The 19,336-nt window shown below is 35.3% G+C and overlaps 2 protein-coding genes across 3 annotated transcripts; both read right to left on the bottom strand.

Annotated features, from left to right (window-relative positions):
* Positions 1-2,412: 2,412 nt before the first annotated feature.
* On the bottom strand, positions 2,413-4,035 carry LOC138312985 (uncharacterized). Its single transcript, XM_069253677.1, has one exon. The coding sequence runs from the start codon at positions 4,033-4,035 to the stop codon at positions 2,413-2,415; it is 1,623 nt and encodes a 540-aa protein (XP_069109778.1).
* A 202-nt stretch (positions 4,036-4,237) lies between these two features.
* LOC138312983 (uncharacterized) lies at positions 4,238-18,374 on the bottom strand. Of its 2 annotated transcripts, XM_069253676.1 has the most exons (3): positions 16,184-18,374; positions 7,486-7,578; positions 4,238-4,508 (listed from the first exon to the last, which is right to left on the bottom strand). In XM_069253676.1, exon 1 carries the CDS (start codon positions 18,272-18,274, stop codon positions 16,238-16,240), a length of 2,037 nt encoding a protein of 678 aa, XP_069109777.1. In that variant the 5' UTR covers positions 18,275-18,374; the 3' UTR covers positions 4,238-4,508; positions 7,486-7,578; positions 16,184-16,237. The 2 variants fall into 2 exon arrangements, with proteins under 2 accessions (XP_069109777.1, XP_069109776.1); XM_069253675.1 differs by lacking the exon at positions 7,486-7,578 and having other exon boundaries at positions 4,241-4,508.
* Between the last annotated feature and the right edge of the window lie 962 nt (positions 18,375-19,336).

Raw genomic sequence — 19,336 nt, 5'->3', positions numbered from 1 at the left:
ACGGCAGCACCAGACACCAACGTGAACATACTTGACACCAGACACCAATGTGAACATACTTGACATCAGACACCAACGTGAACATACTTGACACCAGACACCAACGTAAACATACTTGACACCAGACACCAACGTAAACATACTTGACACCAGACACCAACGTAAACATACTGTGACACTAGACACCAACGTAAAACATACTTGACACCATACACCAACGTAAACATACTTGACACCAGACACCAACGTCAACATACTTGACACCAGACACCAACGTCAATATACTTGACACCAGACACCAACGAAAACATACTTGACACCAGACACCAACGTAAAACATACTTGACACCAGACACCAAATAAACATACTTGACCAGAACACCAACGTCAACATACTGGACACCAGACACCAACGTAAACATACTTGACACCAGACACCAACGTAAACATACTTGTACCACCAGACACCAACGTAAACATACTTGACACCAGACACCAACGAAAACATACTTGACACCAGACACCAACGTCAACATTGACATCAGACACAACGTAAACATACTTCACGTAAACATACTTGACACCAGACACCAACGTAACGTTGAACCAACACCGACGTAAACTACTTAACACAGACACCAGACACCAAACAACGTAAACATACTGACAATGACACCAGACATCAACGTAAACATACTTGACACCAGACCCAACGCAAAAACATACTTGACACCAGACACCAACGTAAACATTACTTGACACCAGACACCAACGTAAACATACTTGACACCAGACACCAACGTAAACATACTGGACACCAGACACAACGTAAACATACTTGTACAATATACACCAACGTAAACATACTCGACACCAGACACCAACGTAAACGTACTTGACACCAGACACCAACGTAAACATACTTGACACCATGACACCAACGTAAACATACTGACACCAGACACCAACGTAAACATACTGACACCAGACACCAACGTAAACATACTTGACACCAGACACCAACGCAACATACTTGACACCAGACACCAAAGTAAGCATACTTGACACCAGACACCAACGTAAACATACTTGATACCAGACACCAACGAAAACATACTTGACACCAGACACCAACGTAAACATACTTGACACTAGACACCAAAGTTAAACATACTTGACACCAGACACCAACGTAAACATACTACTGACACAGACACCAACGTAAACATACTTGACACCAGACACCAACGTAAACATACTTACACCAGACACAAACGTAAACATACTTGGCACCAGACACCAACGTAAACATACTGGACACCAGACACCAACGTCAACATACATTGACCTTGACACCAACGTAAACATACTTGACACCAGACACCAACGTAACATACTGACACACAGACACCAACGTAAACATACTTGACACAGACACCAACGTAAAACATACTTGACACCAGACTCCAACGTAAACATACTTGACACCAGACACCAACGTAAACATACTTGACACCAGACATCAACGTAAAACATACTTGGACACCAGACACCAACGTAAACATACTTGACACATATACACCAACGTCAACATACATTGTACTTAGACACAACGTAAACATACTTGACACCAGAAACACCAACGTGAACGTACTGGACAACCAGACACCAAAGTTTAACATACTTGGACACCATGACACCAACGTAAGCATACTTGACATACTGGACACCAACGTAAACATACTTGTACACAGACACCAACGTAAACATACTTGACACCAGACACCAACGTAAACATACTTGACACCAGACACCAACGTAAACATACTTGACACAGACACCAACGTAAACATACTTCACACCAGACACCAACGTAAACATACTTGACACCAGACACCAAAGTGAACGTAAAAACCAGTCACCGATGTAAACATACTTAACACCAGACACCAACGTAAACATACTTGACATCAGACACAAACGTAAATATACTTGACACCAGACACCAACGTAAACATAGTGGACACCAGACAACAACGTAAACATACTGGACACTGACACCAACGTAAACATACTTTACACCAGACATAAACGTGAACGTACTTGAAACCAGACACCAACGTAAACATACTTAACACCAGACACCAACGTAAACATACTTGATACCATACACCAACGTCAACATACTTGACACCAGACACCAACGTCAACATACTTGATACCAGACACCAACGTAAACATACTTGATACCAGACACCAACGTAAACATACTTGACACCAGACACCAACGTAAACATACTTGATACCAGACACCAACGTAAATATACTTGACACCAGACACCAACGTAAATATACTTGACACCAGACACCAACGTAAACATACTTGATACCAGACACCAACGTAAAGGTAGTTTATAATGACGACTGTAAACGATGTATTCTCTCTTTGGCATTGTTCGCATATTTTTCTATATCATCTTTAGCTATAGACTGGTTGTATTCTCTGAGTGCCCTCTGTGTGTCTCCAATTAATTCATAACTGAACCCCAACATATTGTGGACTATCCAGTTACCAAGGAAAACCGAACTCTCATCATCTCGGCTAACACTTATATCTAAAGCCTTTTTGCTTTCATAATATTTAACAACTTGGAGGTCACACACTGCTTCATCACGTCTTCTGGTGTCACCAAGTTTGTGGAAGCACAGAAAAGACAGGAACACGGAGTATGATAGCGAGGGGAAAAGCACAGAATTTGTACGTTGGAATCTAATTATCTGGTATATTTCTGATGGATAGAAAAAATCGTCTGATAGTATTATTGGTGACGTATACGTTTGTTTAAATTTTTGGAACAGAGTGTAACCGCGGCCACAAATCACAGTATGATACGTCTTCATTTCCTTATAGGTTAAAGGACTAAATATTTTAAATGATGTAGTCATGTGCCGACATATATCCAATGTTTTTGTGTAGTTCCCAGTTTGATAGTAATACGTTGCCAATGTTAGCAGTCCTGGACTGGTACACACCGAGGCACTAGGTGATAGATATCTCTTGCATTTCCTTAAATATTTGTATTTCTCTTTGTTTCCCCTATATGTCGTATGTTCACGGAATTTGTCCATCGCTACACATGAAAGTGAGTGTATTGTAGTGACGTATGTTACGAATTCATCATTGTCCGTCTTTGACTTACATAGGAGTGTTAACGATACTGGGAGCGACGCCGATGTAGAACTGTATTGCGTTGCTGAACGGAATAATTCTAGGTCTCGTTCGCATTCTGGTATAGATGGAAAACACAAACATGGACACAATGGTCCATTTGTTCCAATCCAAATATTGTCAACAACGTCTCCTATAGTTGGTTGTATAAAGGTCCCAACTGAAAGACATCCCCATTTCATATCATGTAAACTTAGGAGGAAATGGAGGAGTTTCTGTTTATTTTCTCCGTGAACTTTGCCAAGGAACATGTTGTTAGTTGGGATAAAGTAATTCGGGCAATGTCCAGCCTTTACCCAGGTTATCAAAATGTTTAAACACAACATGAAGCAAATAAATGTGTGTTTCTCTTGCCATAATGAACATGGCGTTTTCTCAACTGCATGGAATACAATAGTTTTTATTATATATGATGATAGAATATCGGTATCGCCGAGAATCTGTTTTAAGGTGTCAGATATCTGTTTGAGGAAGTACTTCAGGAGACCATACACTAAAAACTGTACACGACTGAGAGAGTAAACGAGCGTCCTTTCAGCAGTTGCAAACGATATTCTCCATTGTAGGAATGTATCGGGGGACGTTTTATCTCCTACAGGGACTAGATGACAGCCATCATGTACTATCTTGTCTCTCAAAGTTTTATCTGGCCATCCATGGAGGCGTGGTCTAATTACCCACTCATTTGCTTCTTTGGGCCAATTAATACATTTGAAAGATCCAACAGTGTATATTTTAACGCCATAAGTCTGAAAAGCGGCAGCTGGCCCGTGGATTTCAGCGTCGATCTGTAGGTAATGACCCATCAAATCTATAAATTTCTTTTGAAAAACTTCACTTGACAGGAAATATTGATCTCCCACAGGTACTATAGCGCTGTAAAAATCAGTACTTATCTGTCGTCCCAGATAAACAACTTCTAATCTTACATAACCAGGTCTACTATTAGCCGGTCTCATCCACAAAACTGATTTACCACCTTGTGTTTTGTGGTACACTGTTCATTTGATTATGACACAATACTACTACATTTCTTTCAATACACATTATGTCACCGTCTGAACCTTTCATTTTGAATCCTTCACTATGCTGCCTGTTATATATATATCACACTTGTTATCTGTATTAGCGTTTGTTATTTGTTTCCTCTATATCTGTCTCTTTCCTCCTGATATCCACTGTTTCCTCACTACCTATCCCACCGGTCTAGATACTGGTAAAGTATCCAGGATCTCTGGTACTCCTCACTCTAGTCACTCATCTTTGTTATATCTGGACCCTGAAAATAAAAATAAATATATTACGTATACAATATCAATATAAATGTGTGTCAATAGTGTTTAGATATCACGGGATATTCCAATGAATAAATACAAAATATAACGTTGTAGCTGAATGAATAAATATGTATATACAAAACCATACAGGTCATTGTCTATGGGTCTAAAGCATTAGTAATAAGGAAATATCATACACTTATAGCATTTTGATGAGGTCGATGCATGTTTTTATTGACCAACGAAAAATTATCGACCGAGGACGTAGTCCGAGGTTGATAATTTGTCTTAGTGTCAGTAAAAAACATGCATCGACCGAATTCAAAATGCTACAATTGTTTTATTATTTAAATTGGTTTTTCTTTACAAGCAATAAATAAGAAGACATCCAACAATTTAGTGTAAAAAATCTGCATTTGTATTTCAGGATATATATCCAGAAATTGAATGAGTAAATAATCAAAATGATCATACCAATGATACGAGGATTAAGATACAGTTTTGCTATTTAATCCTGATTTCAAGATACATGTACAATAAGAAAATGGCGAATGCATCATCATACTGCAGTTTTCATAGTTCTTAATGTCCGATAAACGACGTGTGTAGCTTATATTACTGATTAAATAAAAGCACCACCTATACGTGTATCATAATTGATAATTACATCTTTGTATGTTCATTTCTCATCAAGAGTACCGGCAGAGAGGCAAACCCATCTGTCTTTCATTCGCTGTGTTTGAAGAAAATGTGTTACCAACAAAATCGGCATATTAGAGAGGCTTAATTTATCAACGTTATACTGCATGTCGCATTCAAACGCTTAAATGATTTCGACGCTTTGATGCACTGAATCGGGAAATCCCTATAGACAGATCGGTCAATAAACTTTTTATCAATCAACTTTTATCAGTCGATCATTGTTTTATAGGTAGTCACGTGGGGTACCGACGTCCAATGAGATTGGCGGAAAAAACCAAGAAAAATAATAAAACCTAAAATATATCTATTCACGCTGAAATAGCTTTCACAGAATACGCGCATTGGTCATTTTTTCCAATATCAGGTTGTCTTGAAAATTAACGTACGTCAATATACAAAAATCTCAATGGCATTGACATGTAATATAATATAACTGCCACATCCAATATGATGGACTTTGTGTCGTTTAGATTTATGTTTCGTTCTCTTATTTGAACACAGGTTGAATGTTTGGTCTTTAACTCAAAATTTAGATGTATTATTTGGTTGCTTAGTTTGTTTTGTTCCTTCCTTAAAATAAAATAATCCGTTTGACATCTAAAAAATACCTCATCAAATATCATGTTTGTTCTTTCTAAAAAATGAAACGAAATGTAAATGGAATCAATTTCAATGTTTGTATAACTTTTACTGAGATGGCGATAACAATGAACTATTGATTTTACGTTTCGTTGTATCTTATTTTTCAACTCGTTTGTACATGTTTTGGCATTCTTGATTTCCAACGGTTACGATCACTTACAATTTCTTCAATCCCTGGCAGTTCAGTAAAAGAATATTGACCAATAACAAGCCTGCAAAGACTTCCTTTGCATATTTACTGGAAGCGATGCTCAACTTCACGAGGATTCACACAGTTTGCAAATAAAATTTCATTCATACCCGGATGAAGTTAAAAAATAGTGACATCAATGCTTAAATAAAAAAAACTTTTTTATTTATTCAACCATCTCAATACCCTACCTAAACTTGTGTATTGGCTGATGACATTGGTCTGTTTTAATTCTGATTTTGTAAATATGTGACTTTTTGTTTTGTTATGATATATATATAGTACCATAAATTACTTGTAATTAAATGTAAAACAATAACAAAATTAAGGCATTTATTTAGTTTCCTTCAGTCTTTAGTTATATCATTTTAACGTAATAGAAAGCAGTTTAATTCTTAAAGAAATAAAACAATATGGTATTGTTCTTATTTATGTTTTTAAAAAGCAAGATTTTGTGTACTTAAACTCTGTGTGGTCTCCGATTCATATGATGTACATATCGTGACGCTTTTATAATAATATGATGAGAGAGTTATGTCCCTTGTTATCCAGGTCCGTTATGTGTTATGTATGTGTGTATGGGTAATTCTATATTTGTTATATTAGGAAATATCTTACAAAAATCATTTTTAACTACACTCAATACCATTAAGCCCGGTATCGGTTGTAGGAATTATTCTATGTCTATGATTCTTACATTAATACATTAACGTCTGTTACACGATATTAACCAAAGGTCTGTTAATTTATCTTCTTTGTCAAACAACTTTTTCCACTCTGTGTCAAGTCAATAACTGTTGTGGGACTTACAGTGAAATGGTATTGTATAATGATATGCCTTTCGTGAAAATAAGAACATATTAGAACACCCATTGATGTGTGGCAAACACATTTCCATCATCCCACATTGCTTATCATACAGTAACAAAGTGAGGAGTCGATTTTTGTTGATGACACGTCAGTCATATTAACAATTTATGTCAATTTCTCCACATAATTTTCGCTTTCTAACTAAACAATTTTTTTAGAAACGGGTTAATCCTACTTAAGTTGTATACATGAAGATTCATGTCATGGCTAATGTGAACAACATATATTCTGTACCTTTAATACCGATAGTTATCTATAAATAGAATGGTTAAGATTATGAAAGTAACAATGAAGAACGTATAGGTATAAACACATGTAGTGTAGATGTACACTTCCCATATTAACATGTTACATCAATACACTTAACTCGTATCATATAGAATTTGATATACTCGTGTCAAACGCTTTGAATCATTAAACTGAGATATATAGGTACAAAACAATGGTTAAATTAGATTGACGAATATATATGTACGTTTAACAAGACCAGCAGAAATAGAATCAAGGAGTATTTGATAAATTAAATTTACAGTTTGTTTTTCGACAATAAAGAAATGCTGATTTTGAACAATTACATTGGAAGCCGATGTAAGAAGATGTAAATTGTCACTTTAGCGCCATCCTGAAGTGGAGAGTCGTCGCCATCTTAAATGTGACGTTTTAAATATCTGTAAATAATTTAGACATATTATCCATCAACTGTAACTTTGTTGATATTCACAAAAACATCATTTGATGACAAGGTGTGTTCTCTCTTTCGTTCGGGTTGTGTACAAGTTAAGCTATATTTAGAACGAGGAAGTTCCTACTTTCGCGTTATACGCGATGAACCATGACGTGACTTGGTATCTTGTGTAGTATAAGCTCCACTATCTACTTCTATATAACAACTCGAACACAAATACTTTTTTGCCGACTAGCCTGGCGCGTACAGTAGCCAGAATTTATTTTAAGTTACTGTTTTATGTATTGTTCAAAAGTATAACTTCGCTTCTCCCTCCTCTCTTTTTCTCACATACAAACTGAAATTTATTTTAAAGATCAGTCCTTGACTAAAAACCAGAGATAAAACATTACTCGTTGATATTAGAAATGCTTTCTTTTGTATATGTCAATATGAAAACTCTGGAAAACCATGGACTGATCAGAATGGAGAAGTACATGTACCATAATTAATCGTTAACGTTAATGGCTCTTAAGATATGCAATATGAAAAACGAAATTTATTCTAAATAAAAAATGCAAAAAGACACCAATTGCATTGCAGTGTAATATAATGACTTGAAGGTTTTTGCCTGATTGGTCAAATCATTTTAAACCACGATTAACAAAATAACCATCCTTATGTCTGTATCTCTTTTTTAAAAAAAACCCACAAATTTAATTTTAAAAGTTTTGATCTGATTTTGTTCCAGAATCTCAAAGCAAAACTATTATCGTTTACATAACCATAGTGTATTTGAACTTTTTTTCATTTCTGTCTTATTTTATTGCTGAAGATATATAAATAGAACTGAAAATTATCCTTGTACTAAAATTAAAACCCAGCCAGATTCTGACCATTGTATGGCTAACAGTTAAATGTTAGTTTATCACAACGGAGATCTAACTCGGACGTTTACTTCCTCGTACACAATGTCGATTATAAACACATGTTATAAAATCAAAAGACAAAATATAAAACTATGAAACTTGAACCAGAAAATGACATGAAATTATATTTTTATTTAGATTCACGGTTTGACTTATATTTATCAAACAGTGCTTCACGTCAACATTCACAAGAATCTGATTATGTTCTTCATACTCAGTGACACAAACGTAGTAGACTCGTAAATAAAACCACTCCTGGTCACAGAAAAAATGTTATAGTTAACTTCAAATAAAGAAAACTTATTCCAAAAAGGAAATGTGATAATTTACAAAAATTGGTAAATTAAATTATTAGAACAAAAATAAAGTTTTTTATCATGCAGAACCTTTTCAATAACGAAATATTATTCAATTTTGTATTTAGTTAACTGAGAGGCTGTAAAGTTTAAATTGTCCTTTTTTATTCCAATTTTTATTTAGTTCACTAATTTAGTTAGGCCGTATAAATTTATCTCGGATCAGATAAATAGGTCCTCCATAACGAATAAGATACCACCTACCTACAACTATTCGGAACTATTTGTTAAACCTATCACAGAAATGTTTCAAGATATTTAAATAATTTGAAATGTAGCATTACGTTAGAATCAAACAGATCAAACAATAGTTTGACTAATATTCCTTTAGTTTAATCAGTAACAGAGATCTAAACGGGTGTAAGGAAGAACAAACTCTCGATAGAACTTGGTTATTTAATAAACTGAAAATATAAAATGTGACAATTCAGTCTTTTTTCAAAGAATTTAATATTCACACTTCATAAAACATAGTCAAAATATTTTGATTTCGTCGGAGATATTGATCATATCGGTCAAGCATTATCTTCATGAATCTTCAGAATATCTTCATGACACGTGCTTTGGGAAAATAGCATTACAAAATGCTTCTAAATATAGCATTTTACTGTTTTTGCAGTCAATGCCAACAGGTAAGAAATAAAGAAATTAACTCGGTAAAGTACGTAATGATATATAACGACAAGCAGTCAATTAAGATGTACATCATTCTATATCTATGTTACCATTACATAGATGGCAGTACATAACAATAAGACATAAATTAGCTTCGGATTCATTAATTACAAAATTATATATCAAAACAACCATCAATAAAAAAGCAATATTGCATGCTATCAAAACAATTGTCTTGGGAAAATGACTTTCTTTCTCTAATTATCAACCTAGTCTGATTTAATGGTCCCAGAATGTAATTTTACTTTTTGAGAATTAAGTTAATTTTCAACTTTAAACATTTTTTGAGCACAATATATATTACCTTATAATATCACAGATAATGATATATTATACTAAAAAAATTTACTATGGTAATCAATTACAGTCTATTCAACATTTGTAATGTTGTTTCTGTAAATCAGCAGGAAACACAAAAAATCAACCGAAGTATCTCGAACCAATATATTGATACAACGTTATGCCATCGCGATTGTATATATATTCTATAAAAGTATATTTATATAAATAAAGCAAATATAAGTACCTACGTTATCTTAATTTTAAATTTGTTAATGTAACAAACATTTTCTTTGATTGAATGTTGCAAAATGTTCGAACATCTAAATAATTTGTTGATATCATAAATTAATTCTCATCAAAGTATCTACTGTTATCCGTAAAAAAACATCTTAAATATGACTCTTGTGATGTGGTTTCAGTATCAGAAACAAGACCATACAGTAAATCTATAGTATATAACTTGGAGATGAAGTCTGGTGATTTGGTTTCAGTATCAGAGACAAAACTATACAGTAAATGCCATAGTATATAATATGGAAATGAAGTCTGGTGATTTAGTTTCAGTATCCAAGATTAATAAGACACGATATATATACCATAACCTATTTGATGATGACTTTTCAGAGTAGTAGCATTTCGACTGAAATATAATGTTTATCTTTGATCCTTATTGTCTAAACAGCATCAGTTTCGATATAATACTGCTAGTAGTATTTATATCAGTGAAAATTTTTGTGATGATAATAATTTTAAAAACCACTAAAACATCTTTATTTGTGCGAAAGCATTTAATTTCATCAAATATAAGTTTTTGCAGTTACCAATCACTAAACGTTACGTCAACTGCTTAGCTGAAAATCCACCAAATAAATCTTTCTTACAACTATGATTTTTTATATATTTATTTGACACAAATATACTTATCAAACCGATGATTATCTCCCTTACTGCATGTTAAATGATATTCATGTTTTTAAAATGTTACGGCCTAAAATATATCTAAGAACAAAATTAAATCTGAAAATATAGCTTTGAGAATGTCGCTATACATTTATTATCCCAATCTACTATAGTCTTTATAGTTAGACCCTGAACAAGTTAGTATTTTAACATACTGTAGTCCCTCCATCCCGGAGATTATTTTCTATTCAAGTAAATTTCACCTTATCATATCGATACATCCAACCAAGCTGATATAACTTAAAACTTAATTAATATTTAACATGATAAAAATAGCATTAATTGTCTATCTACAAAACACATTTCACTCATTCAAAAACGATAACATTATACAAGACAAGCACGTATATTTATATGAAAAAGTTGTAACAATTGTCGACATAATGTATAATCCAGAATAGGTAAATCCTGACCCTGTTTTACTTACAAAACAAAATAGGTCAATGTTTCTAGACATTAAGTCTCATTATGTTTTTTTCAGAATTCTACAAACACCCCATAATAAATTCAATTTAGATAGTTTTGTTCACACTTGAGTTTCATTCTAAATACAGAGACTTATACCAGTGATTACTGTTTCACGTGTTTCACGATTTCCATTTTCTCTCGCTATTAATCTCGTTCACGGATCACTTATTTTACGAATTTAAAGAATGTGACTTTTTTAATATTGTCAAATTTAATAAATGATATACAACTAAAAGGAATATATCATAGTCAATGATAGTAGCTCGAGGAATTATGAGTATTTCTTCATCTTAATTACAAGTTTTTTTTTATAGCATTGTACATTAACTCATTTTGTCATCAATAAATTAATTTTAATCATGAAGTAGAATTTGGTATTTTTTAGAATAAATTATATTGCAAAAGCATAATGGGCTTTTAACACCCTATATCTGATGTTTATCATTTCCCGCCACACTTTTAAACATTTAGAATACAAAATAGTTTCATGTTGTGAAAATTCATGATCTAATTATCTAACAAATATGAAGTGAACATTTTGGTAACAGGAATGTTTTACTTATAAAATTTGATTTAAAAAAAATTTAACTTGGAACCATCCTTTAATGGTATCAATTTTTAGAAATCAAACCAGCAAACTACAATATAATTTGATTTAGTTTAGTTCGATTGGGTTAACGACCCATATACAGTCAGCGTCATTTTAGGAAGTGTTTTTGAAGTATCAGGAGTAAAAACACCAAACACCTGTTAGTAACTTGGTATCTACCCTGTTTTGAACTTACGACGCAAAGTTTATGGGAAAACTGTTTAATGTAGACAATTATTCAACAGGATTCAAGCACATGGATTTATACATATGTTATATAATCTAAAATGGTAATTTCACATTCTACAGATATCACTGGTAACAATGAGTGCATTCCCTATCACACACATAATTATTGAACCTAAATAAATAGATTAAGAGCCAAAATAGACACATGAATCATGTGTAATATAATTTTATATATTATTACATTACATTAAGCAAACGATCCTCAATTAGGGTAACCAGGTACTCATTATTTATTTTGATTTAGAACAGTGTACGAAAAGATCAATTATTATTTCTTTCATACCCACGGGTGTAATACTGGCTGGTCTAGGGCAATACACTCATGCCGCCTGAGGCTGTATTGCATGGCTACCCATGCAATAAAGCCTCGTGAGGTCACAGCGTCAACAAAATTTCTATTTCCTCGGTAAAAATTTTAACATTTTTTTTCACAAACTTGACTGGTTTTACTTTTAAAGATGCAAACAACGGAATTTTTGTTGAAAGTATCACGTAAATTTTCATGTATGAAAAATTGTCTTTCAGTCGTGTATTTCTTCGAATTATTTCAAAATGGCGGGATATTATAGTTGTAAAATTGCAATAAAACGTCGAGGTATGAAAGAAAAATACTCTTTCATAAGTGGATATGAAGGATAGGGATATTCTAACCCCTCGGTATCACAAAATGTTGCAAAACCCTCGGCAAGCCTCGGGTTTTAGTACATTTTGTGACCCTCGGGTAGAATATCCCTATCCTTCATTCCACATATGAAAGAGTCTTATAATCTTAACACTCGGCTACCGTGGTTCTACATAGAAAACTACAAAAAAGAGGTATAGAACAATAAATACTTTACACAATGAATGAAACTATCTATTGTTATTTATATCAATCTTCCATCTTCAATTCCACAATGTATATTACATTAATAGACAAAATTACACATAAACAGTTAATGTTTAGCAATCCTATCTGGATTCTTTCGACAGACTATTGTTGTTGTTTTATCCTTCTGATGGGCATACCTACATGTATAGTCAAATGAACAGCGGTGACAATGTCGTATATCAAACACAATATCTTGATATTTGGATATGTTTTTGATATAAAAGCATTATTTTTAGCTATTGAAAAGTATCACAACTGATGTTGGTAACACAAATTAAGAAGACAAAAATTTAATGATAGTGGGCAACAGCACTAGAAACCAACGTTAACATACTTGACACCAGACACCAACGTTAACATGTTGGATACTAGACTAAAACGTTAACATACTTGACACCAGACACAAACGAAAACATGCTACAAATCAGACACCAAAGTCATCATACTTGACACCAGACACCAACAAAACATACTTGATACCAGAAACCAACGTCAACATACTCGACTCCAGGACACCAATGTAAACATATTTGACACCAGACACCATCGCGTAAACATACTTGACACCAGAAACCAACGTAAACATACTTGACATCAGACACCAACGTAAACATACTTGACACCAGAAACCAACGTAAACATATTTGACACCAGACACCATCGTAAACATCCTTGACACCTGACACCAACGTAAATATACTTGACACCAGACATCATCGTAAACATACTTGACACCAGACACCAACGTAAACATACTTGACACCAGAAACCAACGTAAACATACTTGACACCAGACACCAACGTAAACATACTTGACACCAGACACCAACGTAAACATACTTGACACCAGACACCAACGTAAACCTACTTGACATCAGACAATAACGTGAACATACTTGACACCAGACACAAACGAAAACATGCTACAAATCAGACACCAAAGTCATCATACTTGACACCTGACACCAACAAAAAAATACTTGATACCAGGACACCAACGTCAACATACTCGACTCCAGACACCAATGTAACCATATTTGACACCAGACACCATCGTAAACATACTTGACCACCAGAAACCAACGTAAACATACTTGACATCAGACACCAACGTAAACATACTTGACACCAGAACCAACGTAAACATATTTGACACCAGACACCATCGTAAACATACTTGACACCAGACACCAACGTAAACATACTTGACACCAGACACCAACGTAAAATACTTGACACCTGACACCAACGTAAACATACTTGACACCAGACACCAACGTAAACCTACTTGACATCATGACAATAACGTGAACATACTTGACACCAGACACCAACGCCAACATATCTCAACTCCAGACACCAATGTAAACATAATTGACACAAGACAAGCTTACGTAAACATACTTGACACCAGACACCAATGTAAACATAATTTGACACCAGACACCATCGTAAACCTACTTGACTCAAGACACCAACGCAAAACATACTTCACCACCTGGACACCATCGTAGAACATACTGAACATTCAGACACCAACTACATCATACTTGACACACGGACAACCATCGTAAAACATACCTGAACATCAGCCACCAACCGTCATCATACATGGACCACCATACGACCAACGTAAATATAACTTAACACCAGACATCTTCGTATAACATAATTTGACACCATTACACCAACGTAAACATACATTTGGCCCTCACCAGAAACCGAACGTAAACATAGCTATGACATCAGACGACCAACGTCTATCATGACTTGAACAGCAGACACCCAAAGTTCATCAAACTTGACCACCAGACATGCATCGTAAAAATAATTTGACACCAGACACCAAACGTAAAACATACCATGGCACCAAGGAAACGCATCTGTAAAACATACTTGACACCAGACACCAACGTCATCATTACTTGAAAACAGACATCATCGTAAAGTTACATGGGACACCAGACAACCCAACGTAAAGCATGAGCTTGGGGCACCAGACAACCATCGTATAAAACATACTTGTACACCTGACACCAATGTAAACATAATTGACACACAGAGCACCATAGTAAATATACTTGAAATCAGACACCAACGTAACCATATTTGACACCAGACACCAACGTAATCATACATTGACACCAGAAAACCAACGTAAACATACTTGACATACAAACACCAACGTAAACATACTTGACACGCAGAAACGCATGACGTAAAACATATTTGACACCAGACACCATCGTAAACAATACTTGACCCCAGACACCAACGTAAACATTACTTGACACCTCGACCACCTAAGTTAATAATACTTGACACCTTACCACCAACGTAAACAGTACTTGACACAGGACACAAACGTAAACCCTACTTGCCATCAGGACAATAACGAGAACATACTGGGGACACCGGACACCCAACGCCAACATACTCAACTCCAGACACCAATGTAAACATAATTGACAACAAGGACACTTTCGTAAAATACTTGGACACCATGACACCAATGTAAACTATTAATAGCACCAGACACCGTCGTAATCATACTTGGACACAAGACACCAACGCAAACAGACTTAACACCAGACACCATCCGTAAACATACTGGACATTCAGACACCAAAGTCATCATACTTGAACTCAGGAACTACATTCGTAAAACATACTTGGGGACATCAGGACACCAACGTCATCATACTGACACCATACACCAACGTAAAATATACTTTAACACCCAGACCATCATCGTAAACATATTTGACACCAGGACACAACGTATAAAATACTTGGCACAGAAACCAACGTAAACTAATTGACATCAGACACCAACGTCATCATACTTGACACCAGACACAACGTCATCATCACTTGAACCAGGACATCATCGTAAATATACTTGACACCAGACACCAACGTAAACATACTTGGCACCAGAAACCAACGTAAACATACTTGACACCAGACACCAACGTCATCATACTTGACACCAGACATCATCGTAAATATACTTGACACCAGACACCAACGTAAACATACTTGGCACCAGACACCATCGTAAACATACTTGACACCAGACACCAATGTAAACATAATTGACACCAGACACCATCGTAAATATACTTGACATCAGACACCAACGTAAACATACTTGGCACCAGACACCATCGTAAACATACTTGACATCAGACACCAACGTAAACATACTTGGCCATTCCTCAACTTACCTCCGTAAACCAAACGACAAAGAGTCCTTCTCATTAGTTTTCGTTAAATGATGACTATAAACGATCTATTCTCTCTTTTGCATTGTTCATGAATTGTGTTACTTCGCTGCTACACGCTATTGAGTTTCTGTATTCTATGAGTGCCCTCTGTGTGTCTCCAGCTATTTCGTAACAGAATCCCAACATATTATGGACAATCCAGACACTATCCAGAACAGAAGATCCACGGCTTTCATCATACTTAATGATTCGGAGGTCAAGCACTGCTGCATCACGTCTTTTGGTGTCTCCTAGTTCGTTGTAATACAGAAAAGACAGGAAAACGGAGTATGGGAGCGAGGGAATTGGCAGACAATCTCCGCGTTGGATTTTGGTGATCTGGTATATTTCTGATGGATATAAACAATCGTGGGGTATAAATATTGGGGATGCATATGCTTCTTTAAATTTTGCGAACAGAGTATAACCACGGCCACAGAACAGAGTTACATACTTCTTCATATCCTTGTTGATTGGAGGACAACATATTTTAAATGATGTGATCCTGTGCCGACATATGTCCAATGTTTTTGTGTAGTTTCCAGTTTGATAGTAATACGTTGCCAATCCCAGCAGTCCTGGACTTGTACACACTGAGGCACCAGGTGATAGAAATATCTTGCATTTCCTTAAATATTTGTATTTCTCTTTATTCCCTCTACATGCCGTATGTTCACGAAATTTGTCCATCGCTACATTTGAAAGTGAGTGTGTTGTAGTGACGTAGGCTAAGAATTCATTATTCTCCGTCTTTGTCTTACTTAGGAGTGTTAATGATACCGGGAGCGATGCCGAGGTAGCATCGTATTGTCGTGCAGAATTGAATAATTCTAAATCGCGTTCGCTTTCTGATAGAGATGGCAGAAATGATAGACGTCCATGTGTTACATTACAAAGTCTATCAACGACATCTCCTATAGTTGGTTGCATAAAGGTTCCAACTGAGAGACATGCCCATTTCATATCATGTAGATTTAGCAGGAAATGAAGAAGTTTCTGTTGATTTCCTCTGTGAAATTTACCAAGGAACATGTTGTTAGTTGGGATAAAGTAATTCGGACAATGTCCAGCCTTTACCCAGGTTATCAAAATGTTTAAACACAACATGAAGCAGATAAATGTGTGTTTCTCTTGCCATAATGAACAAGGCGTTTTATCAACTGCATGGAATACAACAGTTTTCATTATATATGATGATAGAATATCAGTATCGCCGATGATCTCTTTTAACGTGTCAGATATTTGTTTGAGGAAGTACTTCAGGAGACCATACACTAAAAACTGTACACGATTGAGAGAGTAAACGAGCTTCCTTTCAGCAGTTGCAAACGATATGCTCCATTGCAGGAATGTGTCGGGTGACGTTATATCTCCCTTAGGGACTAGATAACAGCCATCATGTACGATCTCGTCTTTCAAAGATTGATCTGGCCATCCATGGAGGCGTGGTCTAATCACCCATTCACTTGCTTCTTTGGGCCAATGAAGACATTTGAAAGAACCAGCATAATCCATGTCAACATTGCAAGCATGAAATGTGGCAGCGGGTCCGTGCGTTTCAGTGCTAATCTTTAGGATATGACCTATCGCTTTAACTAAATTTTGTTTAAACTTTTCACTTGACAGGAAATATCGATCTTTCTGATCTTCTTGATCTTCCACTATTGCGTAATGAAATTCCGTATTAACCTGGCCCCCAAGATAAACAACTTCTAATGTTACATAACCAGGCCTACTATTAGCTGGTCTCATCCACAAAACTGATTTATCATCTCGGTTTGGTGGTAAACTGTTCATCTGGTCAGGACACAACACTACTACGTTTCTATCAATAAACATGAAGTCACCGTCTGAACCTTTCATGTCGAATCCTTCACTCCTGCTACCGGTCATATATTTGTCATGCATGAGGTCTTTATCAGCGTTGATTACGTTTTCCTGTATATCTACCCCTTTCCTCCTGATATCCACTATTTCCTCACTACCTATCCACCAGTCTAGATACTGGTAAAGTATCCAAGATCTCTGGTACTCCTCACCCTGGTCACTCATCTTTGTTATATCTGCATCCTGTAATTAAAGTACTACGTATGTTATATCCATATAATGTGTATCAATATATAAAATGTTTAGATTTCATGGAGATGGATCAATACAAAACAGTTGAATAACTACAAATGGTTATATGTGAGACTATAAGGTCATTGCCGATGGGTCCAAAACATTCATTTACACTCTGAAATAGCTTTCACAGAAAACGCGCATTGTTATTTTCCAATACCATCTAACCTCACTTCTCTTGAATGTAAACATCCAGGTTAATATACAAAAATATAGATGGGATTGACAAATCATATAATATAATTGCCACACCCAAAAAGATAAACTTTATGACCTTAAAAATTTTTGTTCCGTACGCGGAGAGAAGATAGCAGCATATTATTTGAACACAAGCCGATTTTTTATGTCTTAATGTAAAAATGTAGATATACAGATTTGATTTTAAAATATTAGTTCTTACTTTTTCTCAAAATGAGAAGATGTCCATGGGGACAAATCCTTAAAAGGTCTGGAGGTTTTAAATGTTTTATTTAGAAGACATGGATTATTATCGAGATAACCGAGATTCCACATTCTATCATCAAAGGGTTACGATCACTTACACTGTTTACTTTACACCCCTCGCACACGTCATAGCAAAACTGAAGGCAATTCAGCAGAAAAAAAAACCTGACCAATTACAGACCTGCAAAGACCTTTTTGAAGAGCAACGATCATCTTCATTGCCGTAAATGTACCGTTTTGGTTATCCGATGTCGCATAAAAAGCCTTCAGTTTTGAAAGGACAAAGCGTGGGGCTGTAGAGGTCGTAAGTGATCATAATCCTAGGAAATAGAGGATGATGTTCTGTAAGTGATTCAAATTGGCCAAAATTCACACATGACCAGAAATCAAACATACAAATAATTAAGGAATCTTAACAATGCAATTGTTGAAAGAGCAACATGATTGTTCATCATTCTACGAAAGAAAAAAAAAATCATTTGTGAAAGTGCTCAAGTGTCTAGTGTTTTGGAAAGTAGAAATCCTCAGCTGAAACCTACCTTTATGATT

Source organism: Argopecten irradians, unplaced genomic scaffold (assembly GCF_041381155.1).
Source record: "Argopecten irradians isolate NY unplaced genomic scaffold, Ai_NY scaffold_0551, whole genome shotgun sequence".
Taxonomy (NCBI): domain Eukaryota; kingdom Metazoa; phylum Mollusca; class Bivalvia; order Pectinida; family Pectinidae; genus Argopecten; species Argopecten irradians.
This window is presented reverse-complemented; position numbering and strand designations above follow the sequence as displayed.

Bases quoted from the DNA above. Each gene is read 5' to 3' on its own strand.
- LOC138312985 (XM_069253677.1), bottom strand. From the start codon at position 4,035: ATGGGTCATTACCTACAGATCGACGCTGAAATCCACGGGCCAGCTGCC.
- LOC138312983 (XM_069253676.1), bottom strand. From the start codon at position 18,274: ATGAGTGACCAGGGTGAGGAGTACCAGAGATCTTGGATACTTTACCAG.